Here is a 23,005-nt window from a genome sequence, read left to right on the forward strand (position 1 = left end):
ATTGTTCAAATCTCTTGACTTCTCGGATCTCCGGTGCAATCGACCACTTCTCTACCAGAGCAATTGGATGCATGCAGCTTGCATGGATGATTCAGCTGAAGAGAATTGTTACCAGTCTCTGGACAAGAGAGTTATGGGAGGTCAAGAGCAAGCATACAACTCCCTCTCTCCTTGTACCCTGTTCAAGTGCTGTAGGGTAACAAGACCATCGCCTTAAAGGGATGGTAACGTTTTGGTTGAGATGGGGCTTCAGGTTTCCAACTGTTTTTTGTGAGATAATGACAAACCTCTTGTCATATGAAAGAGCATACAATCCTTAGAGGAATTCAGAGTTTATTTGATGAAAATTGGTTTTGGAAATGGCTGAGATAGCCAAAAACAGAGGTCCCGATAAAAGGTGGGACCCACCTTTTATTAGGACCACTTTATTTCAGTTTGTTTTTTTGATACTTCAGCCATTTCACAACCAAACTTCAGGAAATAAACTTTGAATTCCTCTTGGGTTTGTATTATTATAATTATTCTGCAAGAAGTTAAAATCTGAATCTCGCATCTCGAGCAAACCTATACTATCCCTTTAACACATCGCAATCTGATTTTCAAGGTAGTCATGACCTCAATGTAGTCAATGCCTTCACCATGTGCATTAATATACCACAGGCGCCCCAAACACAATGTAATATCGCCATTGTCTCACTTTTGTCATAAAATGTTTACATTTTGCAGCTCTCCATGAATTTAGGTCTCTACAGAAGAAATACAGCAACGGGACACTCAATCACCTTTGTGTGAAGTCTGAATATTGGCACTGCGAGCCGCAGTGTCCCCAGGAGGCTAGACGCGGCAAGCTCCAATTCCCGCAGATTGTCACGGTACATTTAAGGGTGAGCGGACAAGCATACAGATGCCCCTTAAGTGGTCAACTTCTTCGCTGATTTGGAAGGTGGGGGATGGGGGAGGGGAGGGGGCGGATGTGTTCTATTCTGTTCGAACTTATAACCCGACTGCAGAATTGAAGTGAAATGCCGCTTCTCATTCCAATCAACAAAAGACAACAGATGGAATGGGAAAAATTCTCAAAAACCGTTTATAAAATCAGCATTTTTAAACAAAATTTCTAGGTTTCTTTTAATACACAGTGATACAGTGACACTTTGCTTTCTTTATTGTACTGCAAACCAGTAACACTACCCATACCGTTTCACTATGCAGGAACCTTCTTGCAAATAGGCACATGTTTCTTAACTGTTTAATTGCATACAGTGGACAGAATGAATAGTTAGATACAACTGCAGTCATTTGCAACTGAAGTATGGGGAAAGGAAGCAGCTTACCAGTCACTTCACCTCTTTGAAAACCAATATCACTGACATTTAAGTTTCCATCTTGTATCTCACTTGAGGATACAGCATTGCATCTAGTTGAAATGTTGAGATAGAGGTATTGAGAGTTGCAAGGGCACTAACATTGATCAAGCATCCTAAGATCTATTGAATTGGACTGCAGGTAATTAATTATAGATCTCACACACTGCCAGTCTCAGCAATACTTTACAAATGATGAAAGCACATTGTATGGGTTGTCAGGAAAAAAAAAAGTACCAGCACTTGAACACAATGCACACATGTATCATGTCCACCAAGAATTTCGGGGACATGATTGTTAATACAAGCATGAGATGAGTTTTCAAAACTTCCTGTTCTATCACTCTTCACTTTAATGGGGCATGACTATATATATTCAAAACGAGTGGTCATCATGCAACTTAAATATATTCTATTAGTTGAGAAACCAAGCTTCTCTAGGACATGGTCAAGCTGCTACAGTGTGCACACTAAATGTTCCCTTTCCTCCACGTTCTTTTATGAGATGCCATCAAGGATGTAATAAATGAATATTGTACTGTTTACAAACCACACATTTTGCAAGCACAATATTTTTTAAAAAGAAAAGGGATTTGCACGACAATTTCGCAGGTGGTTGTATGTTGGGATCTAGAACCACAATGGCAGACTGAGAAAGAAGTATCTAGAGAGAAATTGCAATTTTCAATTGCACCTTGCACCTTGGACAATTTCAATTGCACCTTGGACAGATGTACACTGTACGATTGCTTTGTGTTACAGGAGACAATACTTGTACATGCTAAAGTCGTTAATTCTAAAAATATCAGTTGACGCACGAAACTTCCAGAAATAAAAAATGTTGTAAAATATACCATGTCTACAGCAGCTGCCATATAACCCCCCCCCCCAAAAAAAAAAGAATATAAAAAAAAAATGGGAAATCTCTACAAATATCAGTTGATGAACAAAACTTCTAGAAATTAAAAAATAAAAAATAAAATATACTATGTCTAGAGCAGCTGCAATAAAAAACAAACAAACAAACAAACAAAACGAACATACAAAAAAAAAATCTCTCTCCAGATTCCACACGGGTTACACTTGGAATACCAACGAGTGTTGGCCGATTAACAATTCAGAAGCTGCATGTAGTTTCCTCTTAAATTACTGGTAGTGATTTCAGGGGTATAAACAAAATATGAGTTACAATAACATGATATTCACGGTCTAATTATCTGTTGCTGACAAGGCAAATCTGTAGTGCAACCCACGTAAATCATCTTGTCTATGTTCCACTGACAACTTTGGTTCTTTTTCATATCATTATGTGTGAAGGTCTACCTACAGTACTGCTTAATCAAGAAGATTTAGTACAAATAGTGAATTTATCTCTACAGATATTGAGACTTCTCCTATCCAAAGATGTCCTCTTGAATAAACAGTAACAGAAACATCAAAAAAGCAAAATTAATTCTTTCAGTGCCATCGCAAACTAGTGTATAATGCAAAAGGTGAAATGGTCCCACATGGCAAGGAAACAGATTGCCACAGAAGATGTTGTCCCTTGTGTCTGACTGAAGTAGGAATATGAATAATGTATGAAGCCTAGAGAGACTGTCATTGCTCTGTAGGGATGGCAGAGGAGACAGACATTGGTATCTAGACAAAAAACACACAACACAGCTTGAGCACTCTACACACCCAGTGCGTGACGAACATAAGTTTTTTGAAGGAATCAATAGAGAATGTCATTATGCATGTTTGCCTAACCCTACCCTTCCCCGCAGCATAATTGCACCAATTCTATGGAAACTATGCAGTCATGTTGCCATCTCAGATAGTCTGATTGTTGAGGGTTAAACTTAATGGGTTGTTACATTCAACATTGTACATTTCACATTTTAAAATGGTTGAAGACATATAAAAAATGCAACACAAAAAATAAAAATGAAAAATAAGACATTATTTGTGAACAACATAATACTCTGCAAAAAAATTTCCAGCTGTAGTTGTTTTTTTGTGTGTGATAACAACAGTGAAAAAAAAGGAAGACCACAAGAGCTTCAGAATTATCCCTTTATGCCCATGACACTTATCAAGAAAATGTAAAAACAGAGCATTTTGATGGTTGAGTTTTCCATTAACACTATACAACAAATATATCACAAAAATCTGAAGTTCCACCTCTGCTATTCACAAGTGCAAAATATTGGGCATCCCTTGCTTGCTACACTGTACTAAAGCTATGGCACAACCACAGCCTTGAGGGCTAGCTAGCTGCACGTTCCAGGAGTGGCAGCAGGCAGGATTCCAAATATCGAGTGGAAGCCACATCTGACAAAATTCATAACTTTTCTGCGGCAAGTGTTCTCACTGCAAATTGTTACAGCAAATTTCATGCGAAGGGTATAAAACTTGAATCTGAATCTGCCATATTTCTGCTAATGTTTTGGGTGTTTGTGCATGTGTGTGTGTGGGTGTGTGTGTGTGTGTGGGGGGGGGGGTTGCACTATTCTAGCATTTTAGTAGCAACTTTCACTGAAATGCTAAAGATACTTCTCCAGTAATATGAATGGTCTTCTCTTGGCAAAAGCGCATAAACTATGATGTGTTCTAATTTCATGGCATTTGTATTTTCAGAAATTTTGTGAGCTGACTGGTATTTGCAAGATTAACAACTCATAAAAGATATCACCCTCTTTAACACAAATGGATTTTACATCATATACAGAGTGGGATATTGCCAGTGGTTCTCTTCAAAAGTGATACCGGTAGCATTTCTTCCTCATTCCAAAGATGTGATTATCATGAGTGAATCTGATGACCACTTGCAAAATTGTTTTTCAAGTTGCAATATGTGAATCATGATACTCAGAAAATGGTACATGCACATGTATGCATATGATACAGTGTGAACATTTGTAACAACAGTAGCGCCATTTTTACAGCACGAGAGCAAGGAGGGCACCCTCAATTGTCTGGTCTGCTGCTCGCAAGTATCGATTCCACTTGGTATGTCTTATCTCAAGTTTCATGGACCTCGTGAGGAGAAATCCACCATGCTATGACTTCATAAACGTCCCTGGATAAAATTGATACACTTGTTCCAAGGCCAACGAGTGACTTGATATTATGTATTTATGTAAAGGGGCCATTTGAACGAATTCACTTGATATCAAATCAAAACTTAAAATAGATCAACTCCGAAATTTTGATTCCTTCTTCAAAATTAAGTGAGAGCTCTGCAATGCAAATTCCAAAAATGAATACCTGCACATACTGTCTTTAATTAGAATCAATGGCATAAAGCTACTTTATCATGATACCATCATCATGCAGTTCAGGCAGAGATGAATGAGTCCATTTTTATAACGCAGTGTACAAATGCTCATGTAAATGCAAGTACAGGTAGTATTAAGACCATATATATTCAAACATTCTGTTCACTTAATTTTCTATTTAAATATCAAGAACATTTTGTCAAATAATTACCATCTTTTCAGTATTTTCTGTCATATACCACAATTCATCACATCCACATGGCATTATATGATGTACGACTGAAATAAACAAAAACATCGCAAATACAGACTGAGAAATGATAACGCAATTCAAAAAAATCTAGACAATCTCTGGGACACCAGTCCTTTTCATGATGCAAACATACAAAAACATACAAATGTAGTTACAGCTATGCTGAATACACATGTGGCATATAGCCCACTATGAATGACTCTGTTAAATGCAAATCTTTGATGTACACCTAGAACATAAAGGGGGATGTTGAACCTATGTGTGGACATTACACCTGAACACATGCCATTTTTCAACTAGCGTTTCTTCTCCTGCTTATATACATTGTTGAGTGTACAGTTCAGAAACAAAAAGCCATAAGTCTCTGCAGGTCCACTGGAAATATTGGTCCCATTTTTTCTTCATCATGCTACCTCATCAAAAGGACTCAAACAGAGTCAATACTAGGAAATAAGTGTTTGGAGACCTTTCAGAATTATACATCATGCTTGACGACTCTCTCTTTCTTTCAAATAACAACAAAATGGCTGACAGGTACTGGGTGTGCACTGGCTAGATTAAACGCAGATGAATTGCTTGGCAGATTCCAAATGAGGAAAAATCCCAGACAACACCCCACCCTCCCAGAAGAAAAGAAAGAAAAGAAGAATCCTTTCAAATGAGCACCTGATGGCCAAATGACAATGGCAGGCGCAAGCAAGTCCACAGACCAGGAAACAAATCTAGCCCCGAATCTAAGCTGCCACAAAAGCGAGAGCAGAAAATGCCTTCGATTTCACCATCAAAACTTGACTGCAGGCCAAAGGGGCAAATGCATTATTTGGAGTACACCCTTGAGCGTGAGAATTTTTCACCGCATATGTTCAAAATTCTTCATTTGAAAAATATGAAGGTCCTTTTTTCTTCTTCTTTTTTTAAGGGGGGGGGGGTAAAAAGCTTTGAGTTGTTTTGTCTGATATGTTGTGAAGAGAAAGGGAATGATGATGAAATACTTGTTATAATCAGTTGGAAGTACAGGGACCAGAGAGAAATGACTTACTTTTCCCTACACTGCAAGAGATGAATATGATTCTGGAAATGATTTATGTATTTGGCAGAAGAAGGTGTTCCACACCAAAGACAGTGAACAGATGCATTCCTAATGGATGCTATATCTCCAAACAAACGTAATCAAACCCTTGATTCCTAAGTCAAAACTCCAACCAAGTTTCGTAAAAGAGCCATGCAGGGTACTCTTGTGAATGTACAGGAGTGGTCGTCTCTCGTAAAAGCAATATGGGGTCTCCGGTATTAATTGGATTCTTGCATGTGAGGATTCACCTCTTGAAGGTATATCACATCATGTGATTCATGGCCTCTGTCCATCACCATAACATAAAACCTATCACAAGGGCAACTAAATGACAGTTGAATGCATGTGCCAAGTCAAAAAAAAAAGAAGAAAAAAAAAGAAGAAGAGTTTTCATTCACCAAAACAAGTTGGCAGTATAATCTCCAACTTGGCACAAAGTTGGAATCCCGCAATACCCAAAAATGAATCTGAGATGATACACACATCATCAGAGCAAGCAAAGGAAAAGTCACTTCTCTGAGTACAACCTAAGCAGACATCCTACAAAGCAAACAAAATAAAACAAACAAAACAAAACAGACAAACCTAAACTTACATCTTCCTTCTTGTTGTACTTTAGAAAGAAAATGCTGAAAGCGGCCAGCACAACCATCCACAAAACAGGATCTGCCGTTGCCCCTATGATGTATTCCATGTCTTGCCCAGAATGTCACGAGGCAAGACTACATGTATAATCACATGGACTAAGTCGTCGCTGATCACCAAACTGATCCTTTCGAACTGAAATTAGTCCTGCATGAAGTGATAAGTCAGCCAACTTTCTTTAAGCTGCGCTCAAAAGCTGCGCTCAAAAACTGCACTTCATTGCCGAATGCACAAACACTGTAACAATTCTGTTTAATATCGAGAGGAGCTCAGACGACACCCACTGTTTTTTGCCGGAACAGCCCGCGACATTGGGTTGTCAAAGAAAACACAATAGCATTGTTTATATGGCCTATCCTCTGATGAAAAAACATGATAGCGCCCCGCAGATGTGGCTGCACTAAACGCTAAAGTTACAGGATGTTATGAGGTATATGGAGCATGCAATGCAATCATTACAGTCAGAAGAAGATGTTGAATGCCAATCACCTCCCACTCATTTCCCTACACGCTATGTTCCGACCCTCAAAAATACCCAAATACATGTATGTCACATGCTACAAGTGTGTACATTTCTATGGAGAATAAAAATAAAACATATATTACCATGGAAACAATCCTGTCTGATAGTTATGCTTCTGATACAAACAAGATGAGTATGGAATGACTTTTTTTTTAAATTCCATTCCATACTGTGTGAAAAGCACTACAAAAAGCTGGGGATTTTACTCTGCATTAAAAGAGTGCTTTGAATTGCCAGAAATTTTGCTGCAGTCCACAAAATGCGCTTCCTCTGGTTTCTTCATATCATATGATGATTTGAAGCATATAGTGGACATTTTCACCCAATGCAATTGATCAATATACATTCATCTTGTCACTATAGTAAGTATGCATATCAAATATTGCAATTAACCTCCAAAATATTGGGGGGGGGGGGGGGTTGGGAAAAAAAAATCTATTGAAAACTACTTATTCAATAGTAGTGAGCCAGAGGAGTAAATGGAGTCAAAAGAGGCCTGAGCTTTCGAACCTTGCAGAATCGTCACAGGTAAAATGACTATTTTGCCTCTGTCAAAGATTCTGCTAGGAACGAAAGCGCAGTTCCCTTCTGACTGCAAAACATATTTTGTAATACCAAGATTTTCCCTTACCAAGATTTTCCCTCCCCAAGCCTTTAGTTTTCAGTCCTGGTAATTACATTGCAAGGAATTTCAGAATCTGCCCATTGAAATGTCTATACCCTTTGAAATCTGTGGACTTTTAAAGGCAGGAAACATGAAAGAAAAAAGTTTTTAATTACAATTATACCACAAACAACAAAATATGGAAAAGGATAGTATGTGAGGAACAGACAGAGGAGAGGAACATATGTAGTACCATGGTCATCTAGGTATGCTTATTACATGAAGAGTTTTATTGCAAAATGAGCTAAGTGCCATTTTTTAATATTTCAAAGTCCATCATCAGATAGAGAAAAAAACACTTTTCCAGTAACACCTCACTTTTAAAATAACACGGAATATTCTGGAAGTTATGATTAAAAATATCCTGTATTTTTTATCATTTTTTGTTTTGTTTTTTAGCAGCTTTAATGACAAATATCTCAACTTAAAGGGGTGGCTAGTAACTGATCAGTGGGAATCAGTGGGAATGCTGGGGGATGATTGTTCCAATTCTTGTGGGATTCATTTAAGAGTACATTATATATCTATTGTTGTGTGAAAATTATTTGCTTCCGAATGGCCTCATATTCAAGTAATGTGCAGTTTAATGTTTCCAGGTTAGCATGCTTGTAACAGTGACGGGGCGATCGTTAACGGTAAACTGCACATTACTTGAATATGAGACCATTTAGAAGCAAATAATTTTCACACAACAATAGATATATAATGTATTCTTAAATGAATCCCACAAGGATTGGAACAATCATCCCCCTGCATTCCCACTGATCAGTTACTAGCCATCCCCTTTATCAAAAATGGAGTAAGCTCGTTTTGCGATAAAACTCTTCACATATATGTCCACATAAAATGACCAATGGCAAGGTAGAGACAGGGACTAGAATGAATGAGGGAGAATGTGCCAATATGCATGCATGCTGGCAAACTGGGATTGCCTTTCTGTGGTTTCATCTTTACATTCTTGTAGTGCGATTTCTCTTCATTTGCCTACAGGCACAGTTGCCAGGAGGGGACACGTGATGGGAGCTACAGTAGGCACCGCCATAAAAATCAGTCGGTGATGATTAGATAACGGCATGCCTGACTAAACAAACGAATAGATGCAAATTGAATTGTACATCGCGAAACTCTCCCTCTCAGTCGCTTCCTCGCCCTCTAGTAATCTCACAACTATAGTCACACTGCAGGCAACTGAATCATGTATTTTGGGGAGAGACCTCTTGGTCTTTTCAATCGTTGGTTCTTGTTTTGTTTTGCTTTGTTTTGTTTTTAAGTGCAGGAATGCTTGACTGCCACAAAGCAAGAGCAGGAGTCTGTAAAGTAGTGATCACTGCTACCCCCCCCCCAAAAAAAAAAACTAAAAAAAACAAACTTGAACACTGTCAAGTTTGATTGGAACATGTACATTTGTAAGAATGCTTCCTGCTTCACAAAGCTTATTATCAAAGCAAAATATCAGGACCAAAGGTAGCTCACAGCAACAGGTGAATACTTACTTCATTGCTGAACATATGAAATGGTGAGTACCTTTCTGTCCTCCCTCCACAACAACAGAAGAACCACTCGAAAACCTCCCCCATGGCCGCGGCTCGGGTCCAAAACTTGTATCTATCGTAAAATCAAGGCTTCCTATATCAAGGCCAGAGCCGAATCCTCATAAACACGAAGGAATACCTCTCTGGAGCCAGGTCCAAGAATGATGGCAATCGCGACAGTGAATGAGAGGTTTACAAGATTCACAGATACTTGCAACGGTGTACGCCTCGGAACTATCTTTGTTTTACTGCCTAATTGCATGAGAGCTGGCTCACCATTGCACATCCAATGCAGAGAGTTCACTCGATAAGTACATGCAAGTCTATCACTCGTGCTTAAACGTGAAAAGCGATACCCCAATAACAGGTTATGAGCCTACCAGCAGGTGGGAATAAGGAAACTTTTAGAGCGCTCCATTGGAGAAAAAAAGGTACCGCAAAGAAGATAATGAGGCTTCTCTTAAAGATATACCAGTATATACATATGGTCTCATTCAAAAACCAACATGGACAGAGGGCTAGTCAACCAAAAGCTCAATAAACTCTGTGATTATCGGTCATCTTTTGAATAAACTGTTGAGAATGATGCCACAAGTGTAATATTCTTATGACATAGGCCTACCTTGTTCCGACACTCCTTATCAATATCCTGTGCCTCTATCATATTGCTATACCCCATAGTGTCAATACATGCCATATCTGGTTCCTGTATGCAGTGGATTAAGCTGTTGGACTTTCAGGCTGCAACTATTTTGTCTGTATATGCCTCAAGAATCATTCAGAATGACATCCATATCTCACAGGTAAAGTCATTCCTCTAAATTTCATACAGGCAGTAGCCTGGAAGTTCGATGGGTCTATGTCTGATATTACCATAATATGCAGAGGATTCTATTTTATCCACATTGAGAAAAGTTGCCACACTTGTCAAAAACAGAGCCTATAACTATCCTTTAACTTTTATGCAACTCTACACGACATCTACTTTTTGATTAATATATTTGTACCAGCAACTTGGTGCTCTCACGTTTGTGGGAGGACATTGGTTGGGGTGGGGAAGAGTTAGAGCTGATAGATGGGGACATCCTATATCCTCAACATCCTCACATTTGGATTAATGACTTCAATGGTTCATACATTAGTACCAAAACTTTGTACAAACTGTTACATTTGAGATGTCAAAAGCTACCCCAAACTATCTTTCAAATGCTAGGCAACTCTACGCTACATCCAGCTGCTTTTGAATGATTATCATACCAGCAACTTTTCTGCTCCCAAGTTTGTTGGAGGAGAATATGGGGTGGGGTGGGGTGGAAGTGGAGTTGATAGATGGGATATCCTACTCTCCTCAACATCCACATGTTTGGATTGATGACTTCAATGCCGCACACATTGGCACCAAAACTTTTTATACAAACTTTCACATTCAACTTCCTGCTCGAACAAAACAATTCATGTCCTTTCTTTAAACTTACCATAATGTTTTGATAATTCTTTACAGGAAGCATAGGGACTTAGCAGCTCCTAGACAATGCCAATAAATTTACACAGTCATCATAAGTTATGGGATGTAGGGATGGGGCTAGTATATTGGCTACACATATACATGTCATTCATTTTTATCACTGTATTTTATAGAGAATGCATAAATAAGTCTTTGATTCTTTGCTCATTCGAGTCACGGTTCAAATTGCTCGAGTCACGGTTCAAATTGCTCGACTCATACGTCAGCAATGTTGACAATCTGCAGAAGGTATATAAACAACAGAAAAGTAACACTATAACATATATATACAAGTTCCTCTAATGCAAATAATATACCTCAAATATCATTACTGACAAAACATGCTACATGTAACTTGCTAATCTATTTAAGTTTATTCTTTGTATGGTGAATTTGCTTTTTAATTACCAACTGTAACATTACAGACTACTGCAGTCATTTCATCCAGAGATGATGGCATATGAATTTAACCAAAACTTTTAAAATCTGGAACATTTGAACTGAAGGTCCAATTTTTGTAGAAAATATTTCTGTATCTACTGATTTCATATACATCTGGGGGTAAATTCCCTCAAAGTTTGCCTGTGTATTTGTGTGTGTGTGTGTGTGGTGTGTGTGTGTGTACACAATGCACATACACAAAGTGCACATGATGTGTGGGCAAAGATGATCATAGTAGATTACAGGGCTGAGGATCGGCGCGAGGAGCGGGGTGGGGTTCACACCAAGCATTAGGCCATCCATTGATGCTATTGTCACCACCACATACACACCTATGAATCATCCTCTCTCGGAGCAATTCAAGTGTTTTCAATCTTCTCACAGAGGTGTGCAATGCACTTTCACTCCACTTCCATCACGCGCTAGAATTGGACGTCATATTACATTACCTGCCTGGGGATAAAAAAGACATAGCTAGAAGAAGATAGAAATAGAGAGACAGTCATGAGGAGGCTAATTTCGGGCAGCAGTATCATCTTTCCGCAGGATATGGAAAAATGTGACTGAATGGTTTCCAGCCTCTCGTCGAAAGAATCATCATAAATCAACCAACCATTTGTCAACCAATGCATACTGAGGAAGATGAAATGACTTCTAACCCCAGGAGGATTCAAAAGGAAAAAAAATATATATATATATATATTGAATGAAATTACGGAAAAAAGCCAGCAAATGATAAACTTTTTATTAAAAAATAGAGGTTTAACAGTTTGAACATTATGAGTCATTTAACACGGCCTCCTGTTGGAACCTTAAATCTGCAAAGTATGAAAAGAGCTGCAACGTACAAATGCAGGTTGGAAACTGGAATCAAAGAAGACCAGAATATGAGAGTCATTACGAAATGAGTACATGGTATGCTTTAATACATCCTTGATTAGCCTTGATATCCCCGAGCAAGAAAAATGTCCTACTACTGGTATTCTACATTATACAAAGTTTAAAAAATTGAACCACTCTGAAACACACTGAGGTTTTTGTTTTGTTTGGATGTCACTAATGAGTTTTCATGCACATGCCATATAGACATCTCACCCCTCCCTCCCCCCCCCCCCACACACACACACATATGAGACATAAAACATTAATTTACACAGACAGAGAGGGAGAAAAAAAAAGAGAGACAGACAGACACACAGACACACACACACTCCCAAGACAGCCCTAATTTGACCTTGGAGCATAATTGGGCATGTACAGCCATGTCAAAGCAAAAGTTTGGATCTGGAAACCATGACTGCAAACAATGACAAAGGTACTTTTGTTTTATTTACAAAGGAATAAGTACATCATCATGTATGCATGCAAAAAAAAAGAAAGAAAGAAATTGACAGAAATTTGTGTTAACACTGCAAATCTCATACCAACATAAGTATGCAAACAAATCTTCAAACAAAGAAATCAATAAATTCACAAATTCCAAAAGATACTTTTGGAAGTGAACATTGATAAAGTTGCTACATATCAATGATAAAATTTATATATTGCCAATAAATCATTGAAATAATTGCGAGGAGATGACATTGTCTCATTGAATTTACATAAGTATATGTGATTCTTACTGACATCATTGTGTATTGAAATCACGAATTGTCCTATTTTTCGTCTTGAATGTTATGACACTTTTGCTGGTTGCCCTGGTTGATTTTTTTCTCTATTATATGTCAAATTACACAAGAAGTAACATTTCCCTTCAAAGTATACCTATAAAGTCCTGGTTATGGTTTTCATTAATTTTAAAAAAAAAAGCTTGCATCATATCATAATCCAAAATACCTGGGAATATGCATGGTCAATCATCCACATCCACACAAATGAAGAAAAAGATATGTCTAGACATTTCTATTCTTGTTGCTCTGATTCAGCATCCCACAACGTACTGGGACTTTAAAACTAAGAGGCGCAGGCATCTTGCGTGCATTGCCTCAAATGAGGTGATTACCGTCAAGAGCAAAGAGCTGGCTGCTCAACCGACGACATTTCTACTGTCTCCGAGGCATAATCACTGTCTTCACTTCTGATTTAACTCGGAGGACTAAGCATCATCAGGCAGGCTTATCCCTGCCACGTCCAAGTCTAGATTGGGCTGGAAGGGGTGGGGAGAGGTAGGGGAGGATTTATATAATTTGAGGCTGTCATGGTTGTCTACCCATTTGCCCTTGTTATATGCCGTTTCTATGGTCATCATTTATTTGATTCTGGATGAGCTTACTTGATTGGAAACTCCTAAAACTTTGTACAGGGACAATAAATGAAAGTTGTTTGCTTGATGACAATTCAGACTGTGCAGTCATAATTTGAATGATCAAAATTTTATTTTCAAGCATTATCATCATTATCAGTAAAGTCACTGATGCAAAATATTTCTCTAACTGCAGTGAATTCTGTTAACATCAACAACATTCTTGCAATAGCTGTCCCATTTCAGTACTGTAAAATTTAGATCTTGATTTCAAGTTTAAATGATGCCCCCCTACAACATGACTCTATGCAGTAAATATGACCCATGTAATCACAAGTCACTGTTCAAATTCTTGAAAGTCAAATCAATTGATAGTGAAAATACAATTGTATACTACATTTCTTAAATCACTTCTGGTAGAGGAAAGTATTCCCACAAGCAGTTTTGGTTCTAGGAGTCCTGGAATAAGATTAAAAATGCCTCTCCTCATAACTTACAAAAATATCTGTAAACAATGTGATCGCATCTGGTATGAAGGCACTGCATTAAAATGAGGCTATACATAGGCCTATGTGTGTATTAGTACTTCAGCATCTTTCACAGGATGTCATTGCTAGGTTCACGCTATATTAAACTCAAAAGCTCATTGATCACTGTGTCTGCACGGAGCGAAACTACGAGTGGGTGGTGGAGAGAGCGCAAACTCTAAGATGTCTTGTGGTTCTAATCATCGACTAAACTTTAAGATTGCTAACTTTCGAGTGCGTCCACATGGTGCTAAACTACAAGCTAATCATCGAGAGTTAAGTTTTCAACCTAAACTTAAAGTTTAGGAAAAGCTTGTGAACCTAACTATTGTTATAATTATCCATCTTTGGAAAATGTATTGATGTTGCACTTGCTCTCTCTCTTTGGGCCAGATGCAAAGATTCTCCTTGTGTAAACACCTTCAAATGAACCATTTTATTGTGATCTGACCAAACAGACAATGTACATACATTACTGCTTGAAACAATGTATTTACTTTTGAGTGCCCTGACCCTCATGTAGTCTCCATTCATTTCATTTTCACATTGTGTAACGTGTACAGTACAGTGTATCCTTTGTAACGTTAATTCTGGTTTTTTTTTTTTTCATGTTTGTGATGTTAATGATATGTATCCTATATTCTTTACCTGGTCGAATAAATAATAATAATAATTACACTAGATGTGAACGCACCATACGACACATTATAAGTACTCCCAGGAGTCATTCTCGCTGATCAAAGCATTGATATGGAGGGATGGCTAGAATTCTAATTGAATTTCAATCCCACTAGTCGGCAGTCAAAGGCAGTGACTTCTTATTGAAGTTGCCCTTGAGACACAGCCCTCCAAGCCTGTAAGTATCTAACTTGCTGCAGGCATTACTACTTGTGACGTTACTTTACAGTGTTCAAATTGACTTCTTGCTGCCATGGATCCAACAAGGCCTCACACATCACATCAAACATATCAAAATTACGCCAGGCATGGGTGAATGTATTATACAATGTATGCCACAATTCATTTGCACCAGTTGTTTAACTGCCACGAACTATTGCCATGACTTTGATATACAGTATAGTTGTATAGTGTGTATAAATTTGTTTTTCCTTAGTAACGGTCCTCACACAATGTTTTTTTTTTTTTCATTCTGAAGCAATGTGCACCCTCTATGCCCTCAACCATAATGCATAAATGTCTAATTTACACACAGTTCACAGTTGCCCTTGATTTACACTATCATAAACTGATTTACATCCCTACATTACCAGCACATATCCTTATTTCTCTCACAACTGCAGATTACAAGCACAACAGCAAGCATTTCAGGATATCTTTAATCAACCCCCTCTGGGTAAGTTAGAGAACAAGTCTGTATGAATATTTGTGTAACTGTTGTCAAGACACAAAACTTTAGGCCCTACATGATTGCCAAGTCATTCCTGTCATGGGTTACATTCATTTTTCATTTTTCATTTGCTAACTTGGACGAAGAAAACACAGATAAATTCTACTTCAGAAATGATCGCTACATCAGAGGAGCGAGCGCAGATGTTTACCGACAAGACGATAGAGCCACATATGATCTCCGGAAATCGCCAGATTGGACAAATTGTGTCCGTAACAAGTGGGCATGGCAGACGTGTCAAATCTCATTCGCACCTCAAGAGCGGGGCAAGAAGCTTCCCTCCCGATCAAGAGATATGTTTTTAGGCTCACATCGTTAGGTGATTCATCGCCTATGACCAGCAATGCAGGGCTCAGTACAACAGGCAACAGCTGCTCAGTATATTTATAAACCTGAATGTTCCATGCAAGCTGTGCAGCTCATTTTCTTCTCACCTGTCTGTCTGGCTATTTTACTTATGTTCTGTTTCTTACCTCTCTTTTTCTTTTCCCATAATTTCTCTCTTTTTGGCCTCATTTTTTGCTATTTTGGCTCTGACATCATGTCCCCACGTATTCATTTTACATTCGCACTATATGTCTCACTTTGATTTACGAGTTCATTTGTACATCAGCATTTATTCTGAATTGTATTACCTCTGCACTTGCAACTTGTCGGCTATTTCTGCATCCTAACAAGGACTCTTCCTGAAGTAACTGAGGGAAAGTAATGGCTATTGTGCACTTCAGTCCCCTCGATGTTTCACATTGAATCATTATCTACGAGTGCAATGAGCATTCTCAAGACATGGAATGCCACTGCCATGGCTTCACCACAAGCTGTGAGGACTTCATAATCATAATGTACATGTTGATGTGATGGCTCCATGGCTTCATAGACAATGACCACTTTATAAGACTTGTGCAACAGACCTTCATTCTCATTACGTACAATGTAATTTTTCCATTTAAAAGAGATCAGATATTCTGTCATCTAATTCAAATTCAAAACACAGGACTTCACATTGCAACATAGCTTGCACACACATGACAAATGTGCTGTCGAGTGGTAGATCATATCATTATGCTACTGTAGTAGTGCTGAACATTCATTCACACCTGCTTCCATGCCTGGTAAGGGGTACAGCTACGTCTTGTCTACATTTCTTGAAATTTTGCACAGTTCCTATTTTGTATGATACATAAAAATTAGTTCATTTTATCTCTGGAAAGGTCTTCACTGTTTTTCAGTAGACAGGAAGGTAAATGCCTCATATTGTCATGATACTGCCCCAGTTTCCACTTTACTTGTGAAAACAGAGACCAAATGGTACAATTGTAGCTGCTGTATTCTACTCATTAAAGAGGAAGTCCAGTCCAAATATAAGTTGGTCTGATAAAAGAGAGTAAAATTTTACGAGTTCATCGGTATAAATTTGACTGAAATCGGATGAAAAATAAGGAAGCGATGAAATTTTGAAGTTTTCATAATTTCTCCAAAACAGTTCTTGTACAGTGGGAATGAATATGCAAATGAGTGAGCTAACCATATCATACCCTCACAATTTTCCATTGATCATGTACAAAATATAACGAAAATTCAATGTTTCTGTCATTGAAGTCTGAAACATGATGTTATTCCTGGTTGAATAACTTCAAATAGCGATCAATTAGATACAGGATTTGAGCCTCAGGCATAATTGCGTTTGAATGAAAAACTGGAAATTTCCAAATTTTATGTACAAACTACATGTATATGGGAAGTTGTGAGGGAATGACATGCTTACTTTGCCATTTGCATATTCATATTGACTGTTCAAAAACTGTTTCCCCCAAAACAGCGAAACTTCAAAATGTCATAACTTCCTTATTTTCATCCGATTTCAATCAAACCAAAGAACTTGTAATATTCTACACTTTCTTATCAGACGAACTTATATTTGGACTGGATTTCCCCTTTAAAGCATTTGCCTCTAATTTCACAATTGCCAACTCAATGACAACTGTGCACCAACACTCCAGGAATGCTTGCCTTATTTGACAAGGAAGCATTCATAAACAGTGCAAGTCTACATGTATGTCCATGCAGCTTATATTACAATATTATCTCAATTAGCGCCAGTCCCTCTGAAGCAAAATGCCTCACCCCATTGTGCCATGTCCTGGCCCTGGCACTGGACAATGCAAAGAGTAGTTTCTGAACCTTTCTGATTTTTGCAGGGAGTTGAGAGAGATATCATATATCATCTCATCTACAACTGTATACCGTGTGGCGAGGACTAATGTCTCAGAAACATACAAATGATGCTCACAATGCGGGCTAACAATAGCAATGATGCCTTGGACCAACCACTTTCCATAATGCCTTGCAAATCATTAACTCATTATCCCCCCCCCCCCCCCCACCCAAACACACACACCACAGATTGAGCATTCAGAGATATGAAGGGACATCTGAATATATATGATGATGCAGACCTCCCAACCTTTCTGACAGAAAAATTTGGCTTAAAAGTAGGAAAGGAAAAGCAGTCTTAATAGCAGTGTGTGGTAAAATTATCAAGAAAAATTGGAAACTTACTATTGAACCAAAGACCTAGGAATGGTCAAAATTTAGATTCCTTCCTCCAAATTCATAATGGCTGAGAGGTCTGGATGACATCTGCTGTCAAAAATCCTCTGCTGATGCAATAGTTTACATTGACAGTATGATGAATTTAATGCTTCATAATAAAAATAACATACTCTTGTGATGCACTAGATCCTAGAGATTGTCATCGTAGTTGCAAAACAGTTATAGTTCCTCCAATAACAATGTTTCAAATCGAGTTGATAATGGTGATGGCTATGACTTTGCTGAACATGATAATTATCCATCTTCTTCTGAATTACTGTTTTGGCAATGGCGGGAGGGAGGAGAATGATTGGTATATCATTTGAGATAGCAGCAAAAAGTTCACTAATTTGCTAATATTACTCTAGTGTATAATACAATCTGATTTACCCTTATTGATACAAAGTTGCAGTAAAAGTACTTCATTGGTCTATTGATGAAAAAAAAAAAGAAGCCAGGATAATATACTGTATACACCATATATTTCGCGAGTCTAAATTTTCCCAACAATTTCGCGAGTGGTAAAATTCGCGATCGTGGAGTCCTGTACTGAACGGAGAAATGTATACATGTACGTCACATTCATATCAGCATTAGAGTCAATATTTTCATGTGTTTTTAATTTCCCGAATAGCAGCTGACTCGCAAAATTTGCATAAAAAAGCAGAAATGTTCCTCAGCAATATATGGGTAGCATCAGTGAGATCAAAGAGCTATTATGATTCAGGCAAACTGGGGATAATTGCAACTTTCAAGGAAGACTTTTTGATACTACACAACCCTTCAACATGACAACTAACTTTGTCATGAAAAACAAAACAAAATGTAATGTAATCATCTTTGACTCCTCATGATTCTTTTTTCCTTCCAATCTTCCTTGAACATTTCTTATAGAATTCCCTTTTCTTTTTCTATCATGGCAATCTCTTTCTTCTCCCCTCTATCTCTCTCTTTCTGAATCTATCTATCTGTGGGCCTTTTTATCAAGCATAATGTAGTTTTCTGTGGCATTCCCCCCCCCCCCCCCCACATACATTGCAGCTATTGCTGAATGGTACATTTGTGGGCACAAGTGCAGAGGTCTAGAAATCTATAGACTCCTGGCTTTATTTGAAAGCACTAGAGCAGTTATACCTGGGAAACCACACAACAAACAGCCTTTTGATACCCTCGAAATCACTGAATGTACTTAAGTGCCGTCAAAAATGTCATTTCCTATATAATGTCTTGCTGCAATGCTGTAAGATATAAACACACTTACAGTACAGAATTTGTTTAAAATGATTGTGTGAGCAAGCAAAAAAAAATACAAAATAAACCAAACAACCAAACAAAAGCCACATCTGGTGGGTAAGGGTTATCGGGTCAAAGATAACACCAAACAATGAAAGACTACTTTTTATGTAAAGTTCTTTATTCAGATTATTACACTTGCATACTACCATGGTCTATACAATATGTGTGAAGCAGGCTAAACTTTGAATTGTCCAATTGACTTTACAATAAAACCATAGTATATTTATGGCATGACATAAAGTAAATTTTCACATCCACTCAAAGATTACCAAGAGAAGAAATACAGAACTTTCTTGCAAAGATGTGTAGACCATGGTTTTATTTCAGAAAAAAGATGTTAGGGAGTAATTCCTGTTAGAATGGAAACCTCTTGAAGCAACAACCAAATCAGGTTATCAGGATTCTTGTCATTACCATGACACTGGTCACACTGAAGCAAGAGTTTCTATCACAGCAACTTTGTATGACATGGAGGCCAGGTGTACATAGTACACATGTACTGGTATTCATCAGTTGGTGTCTTGCTGATCAAATAATACGGACTGTATAAAGATAGATTAAAATGTTTCACCGTATGTCATCGATGTATTATGAACTTGAAGGCAAAAAAACAAAAGGCATGCTGATGTCATATCATGTGCTGAGTACCGTATTTGGAATACTAAATGAAATAAAAGGGAGTGATGCAAGAGCATGTTATTAATCTGTCAAAATGTGAGAGAAAGAAATCTCTCTTTACAGGCATTAATTGGTGATTTGAACTCTTTCCATACATCCATCTGTATGTCCCCTGCAATACCCAGTTTGATATTTTCTGTACCATAAAAGTACTACACAATGCCAACTCTTTCTTCCCACGCACCATCCGGGACTGGAACAACCTGCCTGTTGATCCTGCCACATACCCATCCCTCATCGCCTTCAAAACTGCGTTGAGGGAACTCTGTAGGATGTAACTCTTCATCCAGAGATTTTTACTCGCACCTGTAAATATTTTGCACCTGATTTCAAATTTCTGTTGCCCCGGTGCGGCGTATGCGCATGTTCTCGCAGTGCGTTCATCCTCGACCATTTGAGGGCAGCACTTTATCGGACGAAGAAGAAGAAGAACTGCACAGTCTTTTTTTCCCCCTCTTTCAACCCCCTGTACTTCCCTAGTTTTGGTCTATATGCCTTTATATGATGCTTTTAGACATCTCCTGTGACTGAAGATGGTTGTGGAATTGATTCACTTGTGCACAATGGACATCCCAGTGGCAATTCTCAGCTATCTGTTCATAAATCATCAGTCTCTGGTGACCTCAGGTGCACCTGACCTTTTGACATTGAAGCAGATAGGGGCCTACAAGCTGCTGAATTGACGGTGTAGGAGGAGTCTGGGAACAGAATCGGTTGACTGTTTACAGGACTGGGAATAGAAACTTCATCCATATTTATCATAAAAACAAGAACCGCAAAGTCACTGCAGGTACATAAGAGAATGAGTTTATTTCAGGAAGGGTGCAGATTTATGACATGGAGTTAAAAAGTCACTCCCTACAATGTATCATTTTCCCTCCAAAAATCAGCTATCCTATGGTGGAAGTGGTTTCTAGATAGCATTAGGATTATTTGAATATTTTATGTCTTTGTCTATCTGTATGACATGCTCTTTAATCATACCGTGTATCATCTGCATTAAAAGGTGTAATTTGTGCATCTTAAATCAGAAAGTCTACATATTGTAATATACTTTGATACTGACAATAGCGACATGGAGAGAAAGAGGGCAAAACTCGGGAATTATATCAGAAAAAACAACTATAGAAAAAAATAAAAACCATGACAAAACAAGTTGAAGGCCAAAAACAATTAATACTGCATTTTTGCACAATATGTACGTGTACATCGATGTTTAATACACAGAATAAGACTCCACTGCAACTAGCCGCGACTGCCTTTTCAGGAGGGAGGCTCCTTTCAGTAGAGATCAGGGGAATCCTCTCTTGCCGTCACCCTGCAATTCAGTTTTCTATCAACAACCCCTGCCAGGATGTTTGCATTGCATCCCCTGTATTGCCCACTTGAGGAAATCGTCTTCAATGTGTACAGGAAACCCCCATGGCTGTACCCTCTGCTGGCTAAATGGCCAGAAAAGCCCTGTCTGGGTGTTCTAAACTCATCCCACAGGCCGCGATCTGCGTACACAAGAAATGGATGGGACAGCGAGGGGCAACGATAAAGGGAGAATTGACCAGCAACTTTGGAATTGCCTTTACTGTTACTCAAATGGATTGAATTTGGATGTCAGTCAGAGTCAATCAGTAGGTCTACTTGTTGACTTTCTTGAAAAGCAGTGCATGGTTTAAAAATGAATAAATCAAACAAAAAAAAACTTAGGGGGTACGCACATGTAGGTCTCAGCCTTTTTGCAACCTCATAATCAATGTATTTGGGATTTGCCAGCAAACACTGTATCATTCAAAATCAAAACTCTCCCTCTCAGAGGGTGAAAATTGAACACAATTTCAAACATACACTTGTACATTATATGTTGTACTAAAGTAATCATCTTCACCCAGACCTTTCCAGATGGTATCATTCTAAAATTGTTGCAAATCTGGCAATGAAGCCAAAAGTGATTGAAATTCTCTAATGATTTTTGTTATTGTAGTTGTTGTTTTTTTGTGTGTATGTGTGTGTGTGTGTACACCATATGTATATCTAGTGTGTGCACGCAAGTGTGTATTCTTGCTAACTTCCATTAATCAAAATGCTATGCTCGTAATGGGGCTTCCATTAACATCATTCATCTGTATTTGTCTCCAATAAAATGTGACCAGGGAGGGAAACAGCCCTCTTCTCCTACATACACTTGTATGTCTTCCCTCAAAATATATTTCACAGGGTGATCAGAGCAGCACTGTGTACTGTAAATCATGTCCTTGCTATCTGCACCTGACAATATCATTCACAGCACGCTGGGTGATGAGCTCTCCGCAGCCCAGTGATTGGCCACTAATGACAGTTCAACACCTGTAACTGTGACAGAAGATTAATCATCCAAGGAAGGAAAACAAAAAAAGAAAGAACACGGCAATGAATATATTTCCAGAGGATGTTTTCGTTTCATCAGGACGCTTTCTGGAGTCTGTGAACCAGAGTCCAAACACTCCCTGCTGGTACAGGTATGTGTGAGGCCGTGGGAGCATAGACTTCACTCAGCTCCGGTATGCCTACTACAGTGCTGGTATAGTCTTGGACTCGCCAAAGTCTCCGTGACCCTCAGGCATTTGCATTGGTGCACTGGTGTGGGTTGTGAACAAAGCACCACTTCTTGAAATATAGCTATACTTGACCTGTTTCAGAGATATATAATGCACTGAGACTTGTCATTCTTCATAAATTGAGCTGAAATTAAACTCATGTGACAATTCATGTGACACAGATGGACATGATACCTACACTGTACTTTGCGTGTTAAACTTTCTACACAGTGGAATCCTTAATAAGCCTGAACATGGTTATCTCTACCATGATAAAAAAGAATCAAAGTCTTTTAAAACAAGACTAAACCTCTGGCACTGCACCATCACTCTAAACCATCAACAGGTGAACCTAAAAAATATTTGACATAATTTTTTTCCCCCTTGCAACCCTCATCCAGACTGATATGTTGGGCACTCTCACTTCAGATTCA

General features: G+C 38.4%; 1 protein-coding gene across 4 annotated transcripts in view; it reads right to left on the reverse strand.

Moving 5' to 3' along the window:
• Positions 1-23,005, reverse strand: part of LOC139730445 (testin-like) — an 87,838-nt gene that overhangs the window by 35,789 nt on the left and 29,044 nt on the right. The window contains exon 1 of one of the 4 annotated variants that reach the window (XM_071641286.1): positions 6,548-6,720. The exons of the other annotated variants lie outside the window; for them this stretch is intronic. Coding sequence (XP_071497387.1) covers positions 6,548-6,646 — 99 coding nt within the window. The 5' untranslated portion in view covers positions 6,647-6,720. Of the gene's footprint in view, positions 1-6,547; positions 6,721-23,005 lie in introns of those variants that run through there. 4 annotated transcript variants of the gene reach the window in all.

The sequence above is a fragment of the Diadema antillarum genome, unplaced genomic scaffold (assembly GCF_040938485.1).
Source record: "Diadema antillarum isolate AM-2024a unplaced genomic scaffold, OU_Dant_1.0 seq00000312_RagTag, whole genome shotgun sequence".
NCBI lineage: Eukaryota > Metazoa > Echinodermata > Echinoidea > Diadematoida > Diadematidae > Diadema > Diadema antillarum.